The 17,760-nt window shown below is 38.8% G+C and overlaps 1 protein-coding gene across 1 annotated transcript; it reads left to right on the top strand.

Annotated features, from left to right (window-relative positions):
- Positions 1-9,724: 9,724 nt before the first annotated feature.
- Positions 9,725-17,508, top strand: LOC126728758 (putative cysteine-rich receptor-like protein kinase 9). The gene is made up of 3 exons (XM_050434542.1): positions 9,725-10,560; positions 16,072-16,141; positions 17,334-17,508. The coding sequence occupies exons 1-3, from the start codon at positions 9,750-9,752 to the stop codon at positions 17,506-17,508; spliced, it is 1,056 nt and encodes a 351-aa protein (XP_050290499.1). The 5' UTR covers positions 9,725-9,749.
- Positions 17,509-17,760: the final 252 nt, after the last annotated feature.

Below are 17,760 nucleotides of genomic sequence, written 5' to 3' on the forward strand. Positions count from 1 at the left end.
AGTATTGTTTCGGAAATAATTTGGGATCTACCACTTTTTGTGGTACTCGAGCTTGGTGAGCTCGAGTACCATCTTTTCATTGGTCAACATCTTCTCACAAAAAAAAAAAAAAAAAAAAAAACAAAAGTTGCCCGAAAACGTCACTATAGGGCTTAAAAACGCCACTATAGGACCCCTTAACCTGGTATGGGGACTTATATTGCAGGAAAACGCTGCTATAGGGCTCGAAAACGTCACTATAGGGCTTAAAAACGCCACTATAGGGCTCCTTGAATATGGGGCGACGATGGAATGGAAAAATGTGGTACTCGAGCTTGAAAGTGATACATCCCAAATTATTTCCGAAACAGGGCTCTGTTGCTAAAAATTTCAAAAAAACATGGTATTGGGCCATTTTGGCTGCAATGGGACACATAAATAGTAGAAAAATAAATTAAAGGACTGTTTGGGATACGCTTATTTTGCTGGAACAGAAAACGTTTTGCTAAAAGTAATGTAGATAAAGGTAAAAGTTAGCTGAAATAGTACAGTGTGACTTATGAATAGTACCAAAAAGTGTAATGGAGCTCATGAATAATAGTAAAAATAATTTAAATAGTAAAATAAGCTAGTTTTTTAAGCTGGGCCAAACACACACTAAATAGTAAAAGAAACTATCCAATATAAGTTTATCTCAAACGAAACCTAGGTATAGTAAGAGAAAACTTTACCTTAGTACCTTCAACTTTTAAGCAAATAATACCTCCATATAAATAAATAAATAAACCAAAAAGCATTATCATAAAATATAAGTTATATTTCAACAATCAACACTTTTATATTTTTATAATCAAAATATCACATCAACAGTGACGAATACAATTCACTCATCCAATGGTAAATAGAAAGTAAAAGTCACTCATTCATTCATATTAGCCGACGCAACCAAAGACATAGCCCAGCGCTGTCCCACGGAGAGAGAATGTGTGAAATCTTATTAAAAAAAAAAAAAAAAAAAAAAAGATTGAGAATGTGATTGTTAGTTAGGAGCATCCAATCTACTTCACCGCATATTCAGTTCAGCCCCTTCAAATCCCCTTAATTAATTTCTTTATTGAAAGGGATGAAATAAAAATAGATGCTCGGGGTTGATTTTAGTTGAAGCTACTGCTATTCTCGGAATACCCGAGTTCAACCCGGGCTGAGGACAAACTGATTTGGATGGCTACACCCAATGGTTGCTACTCCACCAAGTCAGCATACCACCTCCTTTCAAATGAGGTAGCAAAGAAAATTCCTTGACCGTCAAACACGTCAGCCCACAAGAAGTTTTGGTTGGATATTTGGCAATTAAAAGTGCCGAATAAAATTCGACATTTCTTTTGGAGAGCAGCCAACGAATCCTTGCCAACAAAAAAGAATTTATTGCAGAGGAACATCACGGCGAACGCCCTCTATGACCATTGCAGCAGTGAGACAGAGGACACAATTCACGCAATCTGGGTGTGTGCAGAAGTCAAATCAGTTTGGTGGGAGCTGGAGCGTTGTAGACCTTTATTGGCTGAAACATTGGTTAGCTTTCGTGACCTGTTCCAAGGAATTTTAGCACAAAACATTCCACACTTGGCTGAGTTGTTTGCTTATATTTCTTGGAGCATCTAGTTTAACAGGAACGCACAGAGAGTGGGAATAACCACTGTGACATTGGGAAGGATCTATAGTGATGCAGTTGATCGGCTTCATGAATTTCAAATGGCACAAGATTATTCAGTGCAAGAAGAAGTTGTGGCACACCCAACCCATTGGCTACCTCCTCCACCAAATCAGTACAAGGCTAACAGTGATGGGGCGATTTTCAAGGACTCGGGAACGGCAGGTTTGGGAGTGGTGGTGCGTGACTCCGAAGGGATGGTGATAGCAGCGTTATCGGAGCGCATTGCTTTACCACCCATGGTGGAGGACGTGGAGCCATTTCATTCGCCATTGAACTCGGGTTATAGGATGTCATCTTCGAGGGAGACTCTGAGATCATTCACAAGCACCTTATATTGGACTCACCCTGCCTGGCTGCCTTTGGTCATATCATTGATGATTCGCGTCGGCTAATCTCAAGTTTGAGAAATGCTTCTTTCACACATGTTAGGCGTAAGGGTAATATTGTTGCAGACAAGCTTGCCAAATTGGCAAAATTCTTGTATGAACCTCAAATATGGTTAGAAGACATCCACTGTGATGTAACCAATTTTGTAATACTTGACAAAAGTTTAATGTTTACGTAATAAAAATGTCTTACCGGTTTCTCAAAAAAAAAAAAAAAAAAAAAAAAAAAAGTTTTCTCTTACTATACTTAGGTTGCGTTTGGGGTAAGTTTATATTGAGCTGTTTTTTTAACTGTTTAACTTTTTTTTTTTTTACTATTCATGAGTCCCACTGTATTATTTCAACTAACTTTTAGCTTTATTAACAGTATTTTTAACAAAAAATTTTCAATTTAAGCTAAATAAGTTATTCTCAAACGGACCCTTAAACGTAGTTTATACTTTGCTAATCACAAATTGTAAGTAACTTGCCTATAATTGACGTAAAGCAGGAAAAATGTTCAATATTTAGAAACTAATGTTCAATCCTTTGTCTCAATTGTTAAATTTGTAGATATTGAACTCCCTAGAAGGGCTTAAAAGTTTATTATTACTCTTGTAGTTGCAACCATTTTTTATAGAATTTGTATTTTTAGCCATGAAACTTGTCAAAACGAAATTTTGTAACAAGATAGAAATGAGTTTTTTTTTTTTTTTAGTGATTGTTTAAATGTGTATATAAAAAAGTGTTTTTTTTTAAAAAAAAAAAATTTAGTACCATGAAGGAACTAATGACACAACTTTTCGGTTAAAGTTAACTTATAAATCAAGGTTTTTTTTTTTTTTTTTTTTTTTTTTTTTTTTTTTTTTTTTTTTTTGGGTCTTTGTACATAAGATTTTTGTTATAGTAATCTTGGCTCCCCTAGAAAGATTTTTTGACTGCACCATTGGTGCTAGTCGTCAAGATACTAAAACATTGGTTGAAAACTATAATTAATCACAGCTTTCAAAAAATGACTTTTCCTAGATAGAGATATCGCTAATAACGAATGATTGAAATGCGAAATTTATAGCTACATTCAAAGGAAAAGAAAGAAAACAAGGGTCTGCACCCCTAGAAATTGATAGGTCAAAAGCATATGACTAGATGAGATGGAATTAAATCACTGTTGTGATCAAATCAGTAGGGTTTTAGCCATCACGGGATACACCTACTAACACAGTGTTTCACTACAGTCACTAATGAAAAGTTAATTAATTAATAGGGCCAATCACTTCATCCCAAAAGAAGTTTAAGAAAAGAATACCCACCTCAACTTTGGCTTTTCAATAGCTTAGCCCATATCCAGGGCAGCTCTTGCTTTAGTCTAGTTAGGCGACTGCTTATGTCCTTCAAATTGGGGAAGTTTCCCAAATTTTAACCAATTTAGTTAGTTCTTTAGTTTTAAAAAGTTAAACAAGTTAATTTTGTAAATAAATTAAACCCAAAATTATAGCCAAAAAAAAAAAAAAAGGAAAGAAGGCCCAATGTAAGAGTAATAAATTAAACCCGAAATATTTTAAAAATAAAAACTAAAATGGTTAATTTTTTTTGTGACTAGAAGCTGAAATATCTCTCTCTCTCTCAAAACAAAACAAAAGTTTGAGCTAAGATATGGGCCATATTTGAATCAGTTTTTGAGCTAGCTTGCTTATCATAAGTTTCATCACTGTTGTGCTCACATTAGTAGGGTTTAGCCATCAAGATACACTTGCTAACATAGTGTTTCACTACAATCACTTATATAGAGTTGATTAATGGGGCAACCACTGAACCACTAAATCCTTCGAACCCAAATCCCAAAAAAGACTTGAGGCAAGTGAGTCTCACCTTATCTCTTCATTCTAGCCTCAAACTTTTTGTCATAGGAACTTAGAAAACATGTCAAAAATGGGCTTGAACCATGGGAAGTGGGTTGTTGGGCCTAACATTAACCTATATTAGTTTTGGTAGGGATCAAGGGTTGTTTGGTTAGAGATTTTTAATATCGTTGTTTAAGTATTATGGAAATATGTGTGAGTTAAAAAGTTTTGTGAAAATACTGGTTTTAGTATTTAAACACTAAAAATTGTTGTTTAAAATCTAGTACCAAACAGCCTCTAAGACTTTGGATATTGGTAGGTATAAATTGGAGAGTCTACAGTTTTTTTTTTTTTTTAAAACACTAAGAGTCTATTTTCCGCTTATTTGCTAAAACTGAAAACTTTTTGTTGAAAGTATTGTAGATAAAGGTAAAAGTTAGTTGAAATAATATAGTGAAACCCATGAATAGTAGCAAAAATAAGATGAATAGTAAAATAAGTTGCAAAATTAATCATGTCAAACGGACACTAAATATCAAATAACTAAAGATCTATCTTAGTGAATTGTTGACTCGTGGATTTATTTTTATTTTTATTTTTTTTAACACGTGAGAGATTGAACCTGGTTAAAATTAATAAAAAGATCAAGGTGGCTTGACTTATTATTTTGTTGACTTGCTATTGTTAAATGTTAATTCACCCCCTTGTGTAAATGTTTCTTACTATAGAATGTTAGTGTGGCTTGAATTTTGCCACAAGCCCATAAGGCCCAACCAAGCCCATTCCGGCCATAAAAGTGACCTAATACAAGTTGAAAAAGGAATCCACTTAGCCGACTTTCATAAAGTAACATATATATATATATATGCTTTATTATATGCGGCAATATTGTAGAGATTAAAAAGAGAGAAATCCTAATTAACCTAGTGAGCAGCCGCATGAGAGAAAATAGAGAAAAGAGAGGCAGTCAGCTTCTATTCTTATTTTTTCTGTGAGAGAGTGCTAGGGTGTAATTGGGATTTGGGTTTCTTGAGAGTGTTCTTATGCACTATTGTATTTTTCCCTGATAATAGTGAAATCCCTGCAACTCCGTGGACGTAGGCAAATTGCCGAACCACGTAAATATTGTCTTGTGCGTGTGATTATTTTTCTTTGGCGTGTGTTTTCTCTATTTATTTTGTTTCTCACAGGTTGGGATTTTGGTTAAATTCCCTACAACTGGTATCAGAGCCTAGGGTTAGGTTTGAGTGGGAGCAATGACAGAGGAAGCAGGAAAGGCGTCTGGAATAGAAAAGTTTGATCGCACAGACTTCGCATATTGGAGGATGCAGATTGAGGATTACCTTTATGGGAGGAAATTGCATCAACCGCTTCTAGGGGAAAAACCTGAGGCTATGAAGGCTGAGGAATGGGCTCTTCTTGACAGACAGGTACTAGGAGTTATCAGGTTAACTCTGTCTAGGTCTGTTGCACACAATGTTGTAAAGGAGAAGACCACAGCAGATCTGATGAAAGCTTTGTCTGGTATGTATGAAAAGCCGTCAGCAAACAATAAGGTGCACTTGATGAAGAAACTGTTCAATTTGAAGATGGCAGAGAATGCATCAGTAGCACAACATCTGAATGAATTTAATACTATCACAAATCAATTGTCGTCTGTAGAAATTGATTTTGATGATGAGATTCGTGCTCTGATCGTCTTGGCTTCTTTGCCAAACAGTTGGGAGGCAATGAGGATGGCAGTAAGCAATTCTACAGGAAAGGAAAAACTCAAGTATAATGATATACAAGATTTAATTCTGGTTGAGGAGATTCGCAGAAGAGATGCAGGTGAATCCTCAGGATCTGGTTCTGCCCTAAACCTTGAGACAAGAGGCAGAGGTAATAACAGAAATTCAAATCGGGGCAGATCAAAATCCAGAAATTCTAATCGGAATAGAAGTAAATCTAGATCAGGCCAACAAGTACAATGCTGGAATTGTGGGAAAACAGGTCACTTTAGAAATCAATGCAAAAGTCCTAAGAAGAAGAATGAAGATGATTCTGCTAATGCTGTAACAGAAGAGGTACATGATGCATTACTTCTTGCAGTAGACAGTCCACTTGATGATTGGGTTTTGGATTCAGGAGCTTCGTTTCATACTACTCCACACCGAGAAATCATACAGAATTATGTTGCAGGTGATTTTGGTAAGGTGTTTTTGGCTGATGGTTCAGCCTTGGATGTTGTGGATATGGGAGATGTTCGAATATTGTTGCCCAATGGGTCTGTTTGGTTACTGGAGAAGATTCGACATATTCCTGACCTGAGGAGGAATCTGATTTCTGTTGGACAACTTGATGATGAAGGACATGCAATACTATTTGTTGGTGGTACTTGGAAGGTTACAAAGGGAGCTAGGGTATTGGCTCGTGGAAAGAAAACTGGTACTCTGTACATGACCTCAAGTCCAAGAGACACAATTGCAGTTGCTGATGCAAGTACTGATACAAGCCTATGGCACCGAAGACTTGGTCACATGAGTGAGAAAGGGATGAAGATGCTGCTGTCAAAAGGAAAATTACCAGAATTAAAGTCCATTGATTTTGACATGTGTGAAAGTTGCATCTTAGGAAAGCAGAAAAAGGTGAGCTTCTTGAAAACTGGCAAGACACCGAAGGCTGAAAAATTGGAGTTAGTACACACTGATTTGTGGGGGCCTTCTCCAGTTGCATCCCTTGGAGGTTCAAGGTACTACATTACTTTCATTGATGACTCAAGTAGAAATGTATGGGTTTATTTTCTGAAAAATAAATCAGATGTATTTGAAACCTTTAAGAAGTGGAAGGCCATGGTTGAGACAGAAACAGGTTTGAAAGTAAAATGTTTGAGTTCAGATAATGGAGGAGAGTACATAGATGGAGGGTTCAGTGAGTATTGTGCTGCACAGGGAATTAGGATGGAGAAGACCATTCCTGGGACACCACAGCAGAATGGTGTGGCTGAGCGCATGAATAGAACTCTCAATGAGCGTGCTAGGAGTATGAGGTTGCATGCTGGACTACCAAAAACTTTTTGGGCTGATGCTGTTAGCACTGCAGCTTACCTGATAAACCGAGGACCTTCAGTTCCCATGGAGTTCAGACTTCCTGAGGAGGTTTGGAGCGGTAAAGAGGTAAAGTTTTCACACTTAAAAGTTTTTGGTTGTGTTTCCTATGTTCATATTGATTCTGATGCTCGTAGTAAACTTGATGCAAAGTCTAAAATATGTTTTTTCATTGGCTATGGTGATGAGAAATTTGGCTATAGGTTTTGGGATGAACAAAACAGGAAAATCATCAGAAGTAGAAATGTGATATTTAATGAACATGTTATGTATAAGGACAGGTCAACTGTAGTGCCAGATGTTACAGGGATAGATCAAAAGAAATCTGAGTTTGTCAACTTAGATGAATTGACTGAAGGTACTGTCCAGAAAAGGGGTGAAGAAGATAAAGAGAATGTAAATTCATAGGTAGATCTGAGTACACCTGTAGCTGAAGTCCGCAGATCTTCCAGGAACATTAGACCTCCACAGCGTTATTCACCCACTTTAAATTATCTCCTGTTGACTGATGGTGGTGAGCCAGAGTGTTATGATGAAGCCTTGCAAGATGAAAACTCAAGCAAGTGGGAGTTAGCCATGAAGGATGAGATGGATTCCTTGTTGGTGAATCAAACATGGGAACTGACTGAATTGCCAGTAGGAAAGAAGGCTTTGCACAACAAGTGGGTATACAGAATAAAGAATGAACATGATGGTAGCAAACGTTACAAGGCCAGATTAGTTGTTAAAGGGTTCCAGCAGAAGAAAGGCATTGACTACACAGAGATATTTTCTCCAGTTGTGAAGATGTCAACAATCAGACTAGTACTGGGAATGGTGGCTGCAAAAAACTTACATCTTGAGCAGTTAGATGTGAAGACAGCATTCCTTCATGGTGACTTGGAGGAAGACCTTTACATGATTCAGCCAGAAGGGTTCATTGCTCAAGGACAAGAGAATTTAGTTTGCAAACTAAGAAAGAGCTTGTATGGCCTAAAACAAGCTCCTAGACAGTGGTACAAGAAATTTGACAGTTTTATGCACAGAATTGGGTTCAAGAGATGTGAAGCTGATCACTGTTGCTATGTTAAGTTTTTGACAATTCTTACATCATATTACTGTTGTATGTGGATGATATGCTTATTGCAGGGTCTAGCATTGAAGAGATTAATAATCTGAAGAAGCAATTGTCCAAACAGTTTGCAATGAAGGATTTGGGAGCTGCAAAGCAAATCCTTGGTATGAGAATCATTAGAGACAAGGCTAATGGTACATTGAAGCTTTCACAGTCAGAGTATGTGAAGAAAGTTCTCAGCAGGTTCAACATGAATGAAGCTAAACCAATGAGTACACCCTTGGGTAGTCATTTCAAACTAAGCAAAGAACAATCACCGAAGACAGAAGAAGAAAGGGACCATATGAGCAAGGTGCCCTATGCCTCAGCTATTGGCAGCTTGATGTATGCTATGGTGTGTACAAGGCCAGACATTGCACATGCAGTGGGAGTTGTGAGCAGATTCATGAGTAGGCCTGGAAAGCAGCATTGGGAGGCAGTCAAGTGGATTCTGAGATATCTGAAGGGTTCATCAGATACGTGTCTTTGCTTCACAGGTGCAAGTTTGAAACTGCAGGGTTATGTAGATGCTGATTTTGCTGGTGATATTGATAGTAGAAAAAGTACTACTGGGTTTGTTTTTACTCTGGGTGGTACAGCTATATCATGGGCTTCAAATTTACAGAAGATTGTTACTTTGTCTACTACAGAAGCTGAGTATGTTGCAGCAACTGAAGCTGGAAAGGAGATGATTTGGCTACATGGTTTCTTAGATGAATTGGGTAAGAAGCAGAAGATGGGCATTCTACACAGTGACAGTCAGAGTGCAATCTTTCTTGCCAAAAATTCAGCTTTTCATTCAAAGTCGAAGCACATACAGACAAAATACCACTTTATCCGTTACCTTGTTGAAGATAAGCTGGTAATGCTTGAGAAGATTTGTGGATCTAAGAACCCGGCCGACATGTTGACTAAGGGTGTCACTATTGAGAAGTTGAAGCTGTGCGCAGCTTCAATTGGTCTTCTAGCTTGAGGACAGGAGGATGAGTTGCAGGGATGAGGAACTGTGTTATGGAGGATTGTGGCTGATGTTTGCAGCTTGTGAGCCCTTAAGGGCTAAGGTGGAGCTGATGGAGGAGTTTGCTAGTGTAGCTTGATCAATTCAAGCCAAGGTGGAGATTTGTTAGTGTGGCTTGAATTTTGCCACAAGCCCATAAGGCCCAACCAAGCCCAATCCGGCCATAAAAGTGACCTAATACAAGTTGAAAAAGGAATCCACTTAGCTAACTTTCATAAAGTAACATATATATATATATATATATATATGCTTTATTATATGCGGCAATATTGTAGAGATTAAAAAGAGAGAAATCCTAATTAACCTAGTGAGCAGCCGCATGAGAGAAAATAGAGAAAAGAGAGGCAGTCAGCTTCTATTCTTATTTTTTCTGTGAGAGAGTGCTAGGGTGTAATTGGGATTTGGGTTTCTTGAGAGTGTTCTTATGCACTATTGTATTTTTCCCTGATAATAGTGAAATCCCTGCAACTCCGTGGACGTAGGCAAATTGCCGAACCACGTAAATATTGTCTTGTGCGTGTGATTATTTTTCTTTGGCGTGTGTTTTCTCTATTTATTTTGTTTCTCACAGGTTGGGATTTTGGTTAAATTCCCTACATAGAAAACATTGTAGAACGTTGCAGAAAGCACAAGAGGTTGAGTTGATCGTGATAATGGGTTTGCCTCAACCTTGCAGATTCAACCTGTGCATGACCCTTTTGGTCCTTTACTTTCTGATCAGCTTCCTCAGCCATACCAGAACTGAGGCCGCTGCAACTTACGTCCATCATAAATGTCCAAACACCACCACTTTCACCACCAACAGTACCTACCAATCCAATCTCAATAACCTCCTCACATACCTCTCATCCAACGCCACACGCAACATTGAATTCTACAACGCCACTGCCGGGAACTCCGTCGACACAGTCTACGGCCTCTTCCTCTGCCGCGGCGACCTCCCCGCCGACACCTGCCAAAGCTGCATCGCCGACGCAACAAAAGACATAGTCCAGCGCTGTCCCACGGAAAGATTAGCCGTGGGTTGGTACGACGAATGCATGTTGCACTACTCTGACCAGTATTTCTTTGGCAGCACGGTCACCGACCCTTACAGAATCTTGCGTAACACACTAAATATTTCGGACCAAACCGGGTTTGATCAGGTAGTGAGACCAAAATTGAGCTGTTTGGCAAGTGGGATTATAAATCTTAGTACCGGGGCAAAGAAGTTTGGGACGAATAAAGCGAATTTTACAGCGCTGAAATATGTGTACACACTTGTGCAGTGCACGCCGGACCTGTCGGGTTACGATTGCACCGGCTGTCTTCGGTTAGCAATACAGAAGCTGCCGAGTGGGAATAGAGGGGGAAGAGTTTTGTTTCCCAGTTGTATTGCTAGGTTTGAATTTCACCCGTTTTATCTCACGGGTAACACATCCGCGCCACCGCCAATGCCTGTTCCCCCGCCTCCAACACCGAAAGGTAAAGTTTTCTCTTTATTTTTATTTTAAAATTTTTTTAATTTCACTGCAGCAGATCAAAAGTTGTCGTGGTTTCGCACTTTTCAGTTTCACCAAATATTTTACCCTTTGACTGCCTTAACTTATTTATTTATTGTTCCTTTCAAAAGATTGAAAAATTAGGTGCAAATACAGTCACTGGCAAGGCGCAGACATGAAAGCCATGAGGAGTAACGTGTACTTATAAGATTATACACAATAGTGGTGCTAAATAGCTATATTATTATTTTTAGCACCACTAATATTTAAAATGTATGTTGGAGTAGTTGTGCCATAGGTAAAAATTTTTAGCTTCTTGCTATAGTGCACAACCATTTATGGTTGTGCACTGTAGCAAGAAGCTAAAAAAAAAAAAATCTTAAACTTCTCTCTCTTCACTCATTATAAAAATATTTTTTTTTCTTTTCTTTCTTTTTCTTTCTTTCCGGCTTCTCTTCTTTCTTCTTTTTTCCTTCTCATTTTTTTTTTTTTTCTCTCTAGCTGCCTAGTGCCTCCCTCATCTCCCTCACCCCTAAGCTCGTCGGCCAGCTCGCCTACTGCTAAGACTCCATCTCCCCAAACCCATCTCGTCGAGACCCATCTCCCCAAGCCCCATCGTCGATTTGTTCTGTTGGATCTTCATCTTCATCTGTTCTGTTGGAGCTTGATTTCTGGGTTTGTCTCCAGTTTATGCTGGGTTTGTCTCTAGTTTGTGCTGGGTGTGTGTTTGTGTTTGTGCTGGGTTCCGCCGACCCACGCTGTGTTTGTGCTATGTTAGTGATTTTTGATTTTGTTTGTGATTGTTGATTTTTTATTTTGTTTGTGATTGGTGATTTTGTTTGGTCTGGGTTGAGGAAAAAAATTTAAGATTCGGGTTGGTGGTGTTTTTTTTTTTTTTTTGTGCTGTGGATGTTTTTATTATTATTCTAATGAGTTATTTGTATTATTTTAATCAAATAGCTAAAAATATAGATCCATTGATGTTTGGTGTGAAGATGTAAAATAGATAAAAGTGACTTTTACAAGTGCCAAATAGCTATATTTTTAGCTTCACTGCTTTGGATGCTCTAAACCTGGTATTCACTTTCGAAAAAAAAAAAAAAGGTTTTAAATTCCTTTAATATATACATGAGTTTTGAGCCAACTGGATCCGAAACTTTTTAAAATTGATTTATTTGGTAGTTAAAGCTAACTTAGTACATAAACATTATTACGCCAATTAATCATTTTTTCTCAATTTTCTTAGGAATTAAGTTGGTTTTAGGAATCAAATTGATCAGTTTTGAAAAGTCTTAGATGTAGTTAGCATAAGCCCAAATTTTAGAATTAAATATTGGAAATTTCTAAAACAAGAAAAAAAGACCTGGTAAAAATAGACAAAATGGATATAATATGTTCTTTTCACAATAAGCGGTAATATGTGTGCATTTAATATATATATATATATATATATATATATAGATAAAATTTTACACTAACCTAATTCTAAATGTACGTGTGTGAAACTCTTTTTTGGAGACTTGAACCCCAACCATTTTTCGACCTGCACTCGACAAGCATTTATACTTGTGGAGTGATCATCACGCTAAATGTGAGCTTGTAATATCTAACATATGAGTGATTCTAGTGAATAATCATTTGTATAAAGAGCAATTATTGATAGGACATTTATATGTTTACATTGTACTTACAATGAAAATTTACATTTTACCCTACAAAGTAAAAGAAGAATTTCTCTTATTAATATCATTTTTATTTGTTTTCTATTCATTATTTTAAAAGTTGGGAAGAAAGTTATAGAATTAGTTGCATTCCTAGGCTTCTTTCTTGATGCATGAGCCCATGTAAGTGGTGAATAATTATTTGTATATAAAACCATCATTATTATTATTATATGAAAGAAAGCCATGCGAAGGAAAAACAAAATACCAAGAGAAACAGAAAAACATCACCACGAATACAAAGCTTTCAAAAACAGAGACTAAGAATTTTTCAGTGCTACCATCAACCTCTGATACTCTGCCAGGAAACTTGGAGCCCCTTCCAGAATTACTTTAGGATGTTGTTGAACCTTTCAAAGTTATATTTATTTCTAGCATTCCATAACGCCCATGATATCGTTGCCCATCTTTCCAACTCCATCTATGGAAGCCAATCAACAAGCATCTGGAACAGTGCAAAAAACTCCCTAACATCATTGGGACATTTATGAATTTTACCTAGGCAAAGCGCTCGTACGTTTCTTGCTAAAGGACATTCCCATAGAAGATGGCCAACGGACTTTGGTTTTTGACAGCAATTCTGACACCATGGGTCAACCATAACCTTCCTCTGATGCAAATTTTCACTCATTCGCAGATATTGGAGCAAGCACGCCACACAAACATACGAACCTTGGGTGGAACATTTAGTGCCTAAATCTTTTTCCAGATGGCCCAATTAGAGTTTGCTCTTAAGTGCTCGATTTGGGACCTCTCCTTTAAGCATAAAGCCACCTGATATGTAGTCTTTAATATAAACATGTTTGTAGAATTTTCCTTCCATACTAGAGTGTCTCGTGAATTAGTCTTGGACGTATAGTGGAATTGCCAATATTTCCATTATAGTCTATTGAGCAAGGAGGTCAAAAACATTTTCTCTATCCCACTACATTGTAGTAGCATCAATCAAATCACTCACATGTAGGCTAGGCCGATTCTCCCCCAAGAAAACAGGTTTATGTGGCAGGCACTTATGGGTTGATACTTCAATATACCGACCATCACCCACCCTCAACACTGACCCGTCAGTGATGATATCTCTTGCTGCCATCAGACTTCTCCACACATATGATGGGTTATTACCAAGCTCTGCATCCATAAAAGAGCGATTGGGGAAATACCTTGACTTGTAGACCCTATAGAATAAAGAGGGTGTATTGTGAATCAACCTCCATGCTTGTTTAGCTAGTAGTGCTAAATTAAAATCTTGAATATCCCAAAAACCCATCCCACCACTCCTCTTTGAAGTACATAATTTCTTCCAATTAATTCAGTGGATTTTTTTCTCGTCCTTTGTCTGCCCCCAGTAATACTTAGCCAAAGTAGAATTAATTGTCTAACATAAAGCCTTTGGTATTCGAAAAATCCCCATAGAGTAAGTAGGAATGGCTTAAGCAACTATTTTGATAAGGATCTCCCTTCCTGCTTTGGAGATGAATTTTTCTTTCCATCCTATCACTGGCTTGGTAATTTTCTCTTCCAGGTCTTTAAAGGTATTCACCTTTGATTTTCCTCCCACCATAGGGAGGCCAAGGTATTTCTCACAATTCTCCATATATCTCACCCCATCAATGTTTGGATATCTGCTTTGACCTCTTGTCTTGTGTTTCGACTAAAGAAAATGGAAATTTTCTATCTATTTATTGCTTGACTTGAAGCCTCCTCATAACAACCCAATAGTTGAAGAAGGTGCTGACATTCCACCATAGTAGCTCAACAGAAAATAAAGCTATCATCAACAAATAGAAAGTGAGAAATACAAACTCCATTTGTGCATGACAAGATACCATGTAAGTGTTGTGATTCCATCGCTTTTCTAAGCAAAGATGAAATGCCCTCTACACAAAGGAGGAAAAGTTATGGAGATAATGGATCCCCTTGCTTTATCCCACACGATGTATTGATAAACCCTCTAGGTTCACCATTAATAAGCATAAAGTAAGAAATAGTACACACTGTTTCCATGGCTAGTTGGATCCACCATCAACAATGCCTAATTTAAGCATAATCTACCTTAGAAACTCCCATTCCACACGGTCATAAGCCTTGTTGATATCAAGTTTGATAGTCATTTGGCCTTTCCTTCTTGTCCTTCTGTTCCTTATCTTGTGTAAAACCTTAAAAGAAACAATAGTATTATCAGTAATTAGGCAATTAGAAACAAAAGCACTCTATGAATCAAATATGACATTAGGCAAGATGATTTTTAGCCGATTCGCTAAAACCTTAGAAATAAACCTGGAGACACATAAGAAAGACTAATTGGTCTATAGTTGTACATTACACCAGCCAAGGCACATGAGAGTGTTGGCATGGCTGGATCCAAACCATATACGTGGAGCAGCTGTGAGCAAAGGAAAAAGAATGCTAGCTGAAGGAAGGGATCTTTAGTCCATGCCAATGGTGTGACCATCTTGGGGAAAAGTGATATTTGCAACTAACATGGACACCTAGCACTTGCACAAAAGGGAGATAACGACCTCCTCTGGTCAAATGCTATAGAATACCCTTTATTGACTGAACTTGTGTTGGACCACTGTCGGAGACACGTGTGTCACTCTTAGCATCCTTGATGTCCCTTCCCTTGTCTAAAGCTTGCTCCCCATGTAGTAGCAAAGCCGCCCTTAGTTCCACTACCCAGATATTGGCATGCTTTCTCTCTCTTCCAGCCATTGCATAGTACAATAGCTGTATTAGGGTTCAAATGGAGGAATCATGATTGTCTATTTAGCAACATTCCTCGTACTATAAGAGGGACATGTTGCTGAACCATTAGGGCAAGAACCTAGAGAAACCAAGAGAAAAACCTAAAAGTTTGGGTAGGAAAGTGAGGTAGAGAAAAAAGGCATTCTTTGGGAAAGAACACCACCATTGTACAAAGACCTTCATTTTCTTTACATAATAGAAAAACAGAAGAGAGTAAGGGAGATTCTCTTTTAGTCATACCCTATTTGTCCTTTTTTCGGCCCTATATTCAGTTATCTTTCTCTTTGGCCATCCAATGCCTTCGAGAAAGAAAAATGCAGGTGCTTAGGCTAGTTCATGAGAAAACCAACAAGCAGAAGCAAGTGTGGACCATGTCTCCTTGCACACTGAAGGCACAGAATCATCCGAGGAGGTTAGACAGCTCGATAATAGGGACCTTGTGGTAGCTATTGAAGACCTTCAACATTCTTAGGCCACTATGTAGGAAGAGTTCCAGTCCTTACGCCAAAGGACAACTACCCCTCAAACCCCACAAGGAGGTTAAGGACCTTAAGGAGAGACCAAAAGTTCAAATCTTGCTCCACCTCAGAACCAAGATCCACCTCTCAACCAAAGGGCACCTTTGCAGCCCGAGGGACCTTAGGCATCCCCTTACTTAATTGCACTCATCCTGCCTGAGGCTAGGAAAGCAGAGAGTTCTGCTTATATCAACATGATGGGGAATGCTAGAGAGCATATCAGGAGGTATATGGATGCCTTGACAGCTCACTCTCGTGACCATGAGTTGAGACTCAGGGAGTTCTCCAAATCATTGAAGGGTTGAGCCTTCACGTGGTACACCGGCCATTTGCTAGGGTCGGTTTTGAGCTGGAATGATATGGCTAACAAGTTCATGAAGAAGTTTTTCGCTCTAGATGAGAAGCTTACTTTGTTAGATCTACAGCAAGAGAAGTAGAGGGTATCCGAAGGGTTACTGGATTACATCCATAGGTTCAAAGACCTCTCTTTGATATGCTATGATCCTGTAGAGGAAGAAAGATTGGTGGATATTTGCATTGCTGGTATGCTGTACGAGTACCGCCCTTATCTGGAGAATCTGTAGATCCCATATTTCATAAAACTGGTGGAAGCGTCCAGGAGGACAAGCATGTCAGTTAGAAAGCCTGCGAAAGGCTTGACTTCACAAACCCCAAGTGCTACTAGAAAACCTTGGAAGCGGGAGAGCAAAAAGGTGGAAATAGCTGTGGTAAAAGAGCCAAAGAAAGCCACCAAGGACAGAAAGAGAGAGGGAAGTGGCATTACTGCCCCCTATTTCTGTCTCGGCGGAAGAGCTATACAGCATCCTATAAGCCTAGGTGAAGGATGGTGTGGTGGTACTGCCCAAGTGCAAACATGAGCCAATAAAGGAGGAAAAACAAGGTGCGCTTTACTGTAGGTATCATAGAAGAAGTGACCACCACACCATAGACTGCTACGCTCTAAGAAACATATTCCATGAAAAGGTGGCCAATGGTGATTTGGTCATCAAGAATAGGAAGCTTACAAACCAATGGATGCACAGACCCAAGATAGCAATGACCTTTTCATAGGTTGTGAGGACCTTATGGAAGAAGAGGCTAGGAATGCAACTAGCAATATTGCTATACCCGCGCCATTGCAAGATAAAGAGATGACATTGAGAATCCAGTGAGATGATAAAGTTCACATTTTTCTTGAAGGAATAGGTCTCAAGCCATTAGCTAAAGGGGAGGCAGCTCAGACCCTGATTCGAGTGGTGGAAAGAAGCCAGGAAATAGCTACTTCCAAGGGAAGCTTATTGTAGGTGGCATATCAAGAGACTCGGGAGTCAGTGACATTCTCTACCAAGGATTTGGCCAACCGAGTTGTGGATGGTGAGAGACCCTTGTATGTCATTGCTTTCTTGTGAGCTTCCCAAATCAAGAGGGCTTTAGTGGACACCAATGTCTCCTCCAACATTTTACCCCTCTCGACATTGGATGCCATGGGCATTCCATGAGAAAGAATCATTCGAGTGCCACTTTAAGTGGCAGGGATAGGTTTGTTGCAATAGTGCACTCTGGGGCATGTATCTTTGGATTTAAGGGTAGGTCCTATCAGGGCACGTACTCTCATGCATGTAATGGATGGTGATACTTCATACCATGTTATTTTGGGCAGCCCTTGGCTTAAAGCACACAAAGGAATTACTTCCACGTATCTTCAGTGCGTGAAGTTGTTTGGAGAGGTAGGCCTATAACTATTTTGAGGCCACTAGGATGCCTTATGATAGGGCAAAGCTCCACTATGCAGAGGCAGCTTTGTATCAGGAGTTTGAACCTGAGGGAGAGAATATGATCCTTCCTTTCAATGCCACTGTTTTAGAAAGGGAGGAAGAAGATAATGGAGAGGAACTTGAGAGACCTCCAAGCCAGATGGCAAGGTGGTCTACGAGTTCTGACGGTTAAGGGAAGGGGGTCGAGAGAATGGAGGGCCTAACCCCTTTAGCCTTACTCAACAAACAAGAGGGGAACACATAGTTGAAGAAACTGTGAAGGAAGCCCCTGAATGCATGAATGATGTTGTGAAAAACGTCCAAGAAGAGTTCATTGAGGTCAATCTCAGCAAGGAAGGAAGAGAAAGGATGGTTAAGATAAGTAAAGGTCAATTTGGTAGATCCTTATACCATGGTTGCTCCATCACCTAGTAAGCGTTTCTTG

This window comes from Quercus robur, chromosome 5 (assembly GCF_932294415.1).
Source record: "Quercus robur chromosome 5, dhQueRobu3.1, whole genome shotgun sequence".
NCBI classification, from domain to species: domain Eukaryota; kingdom Viridiplantae; phylum Streptophyta; class Magnoliopsida; order Fagales; family Fagaceae; genus Quercus; species Quercus robur.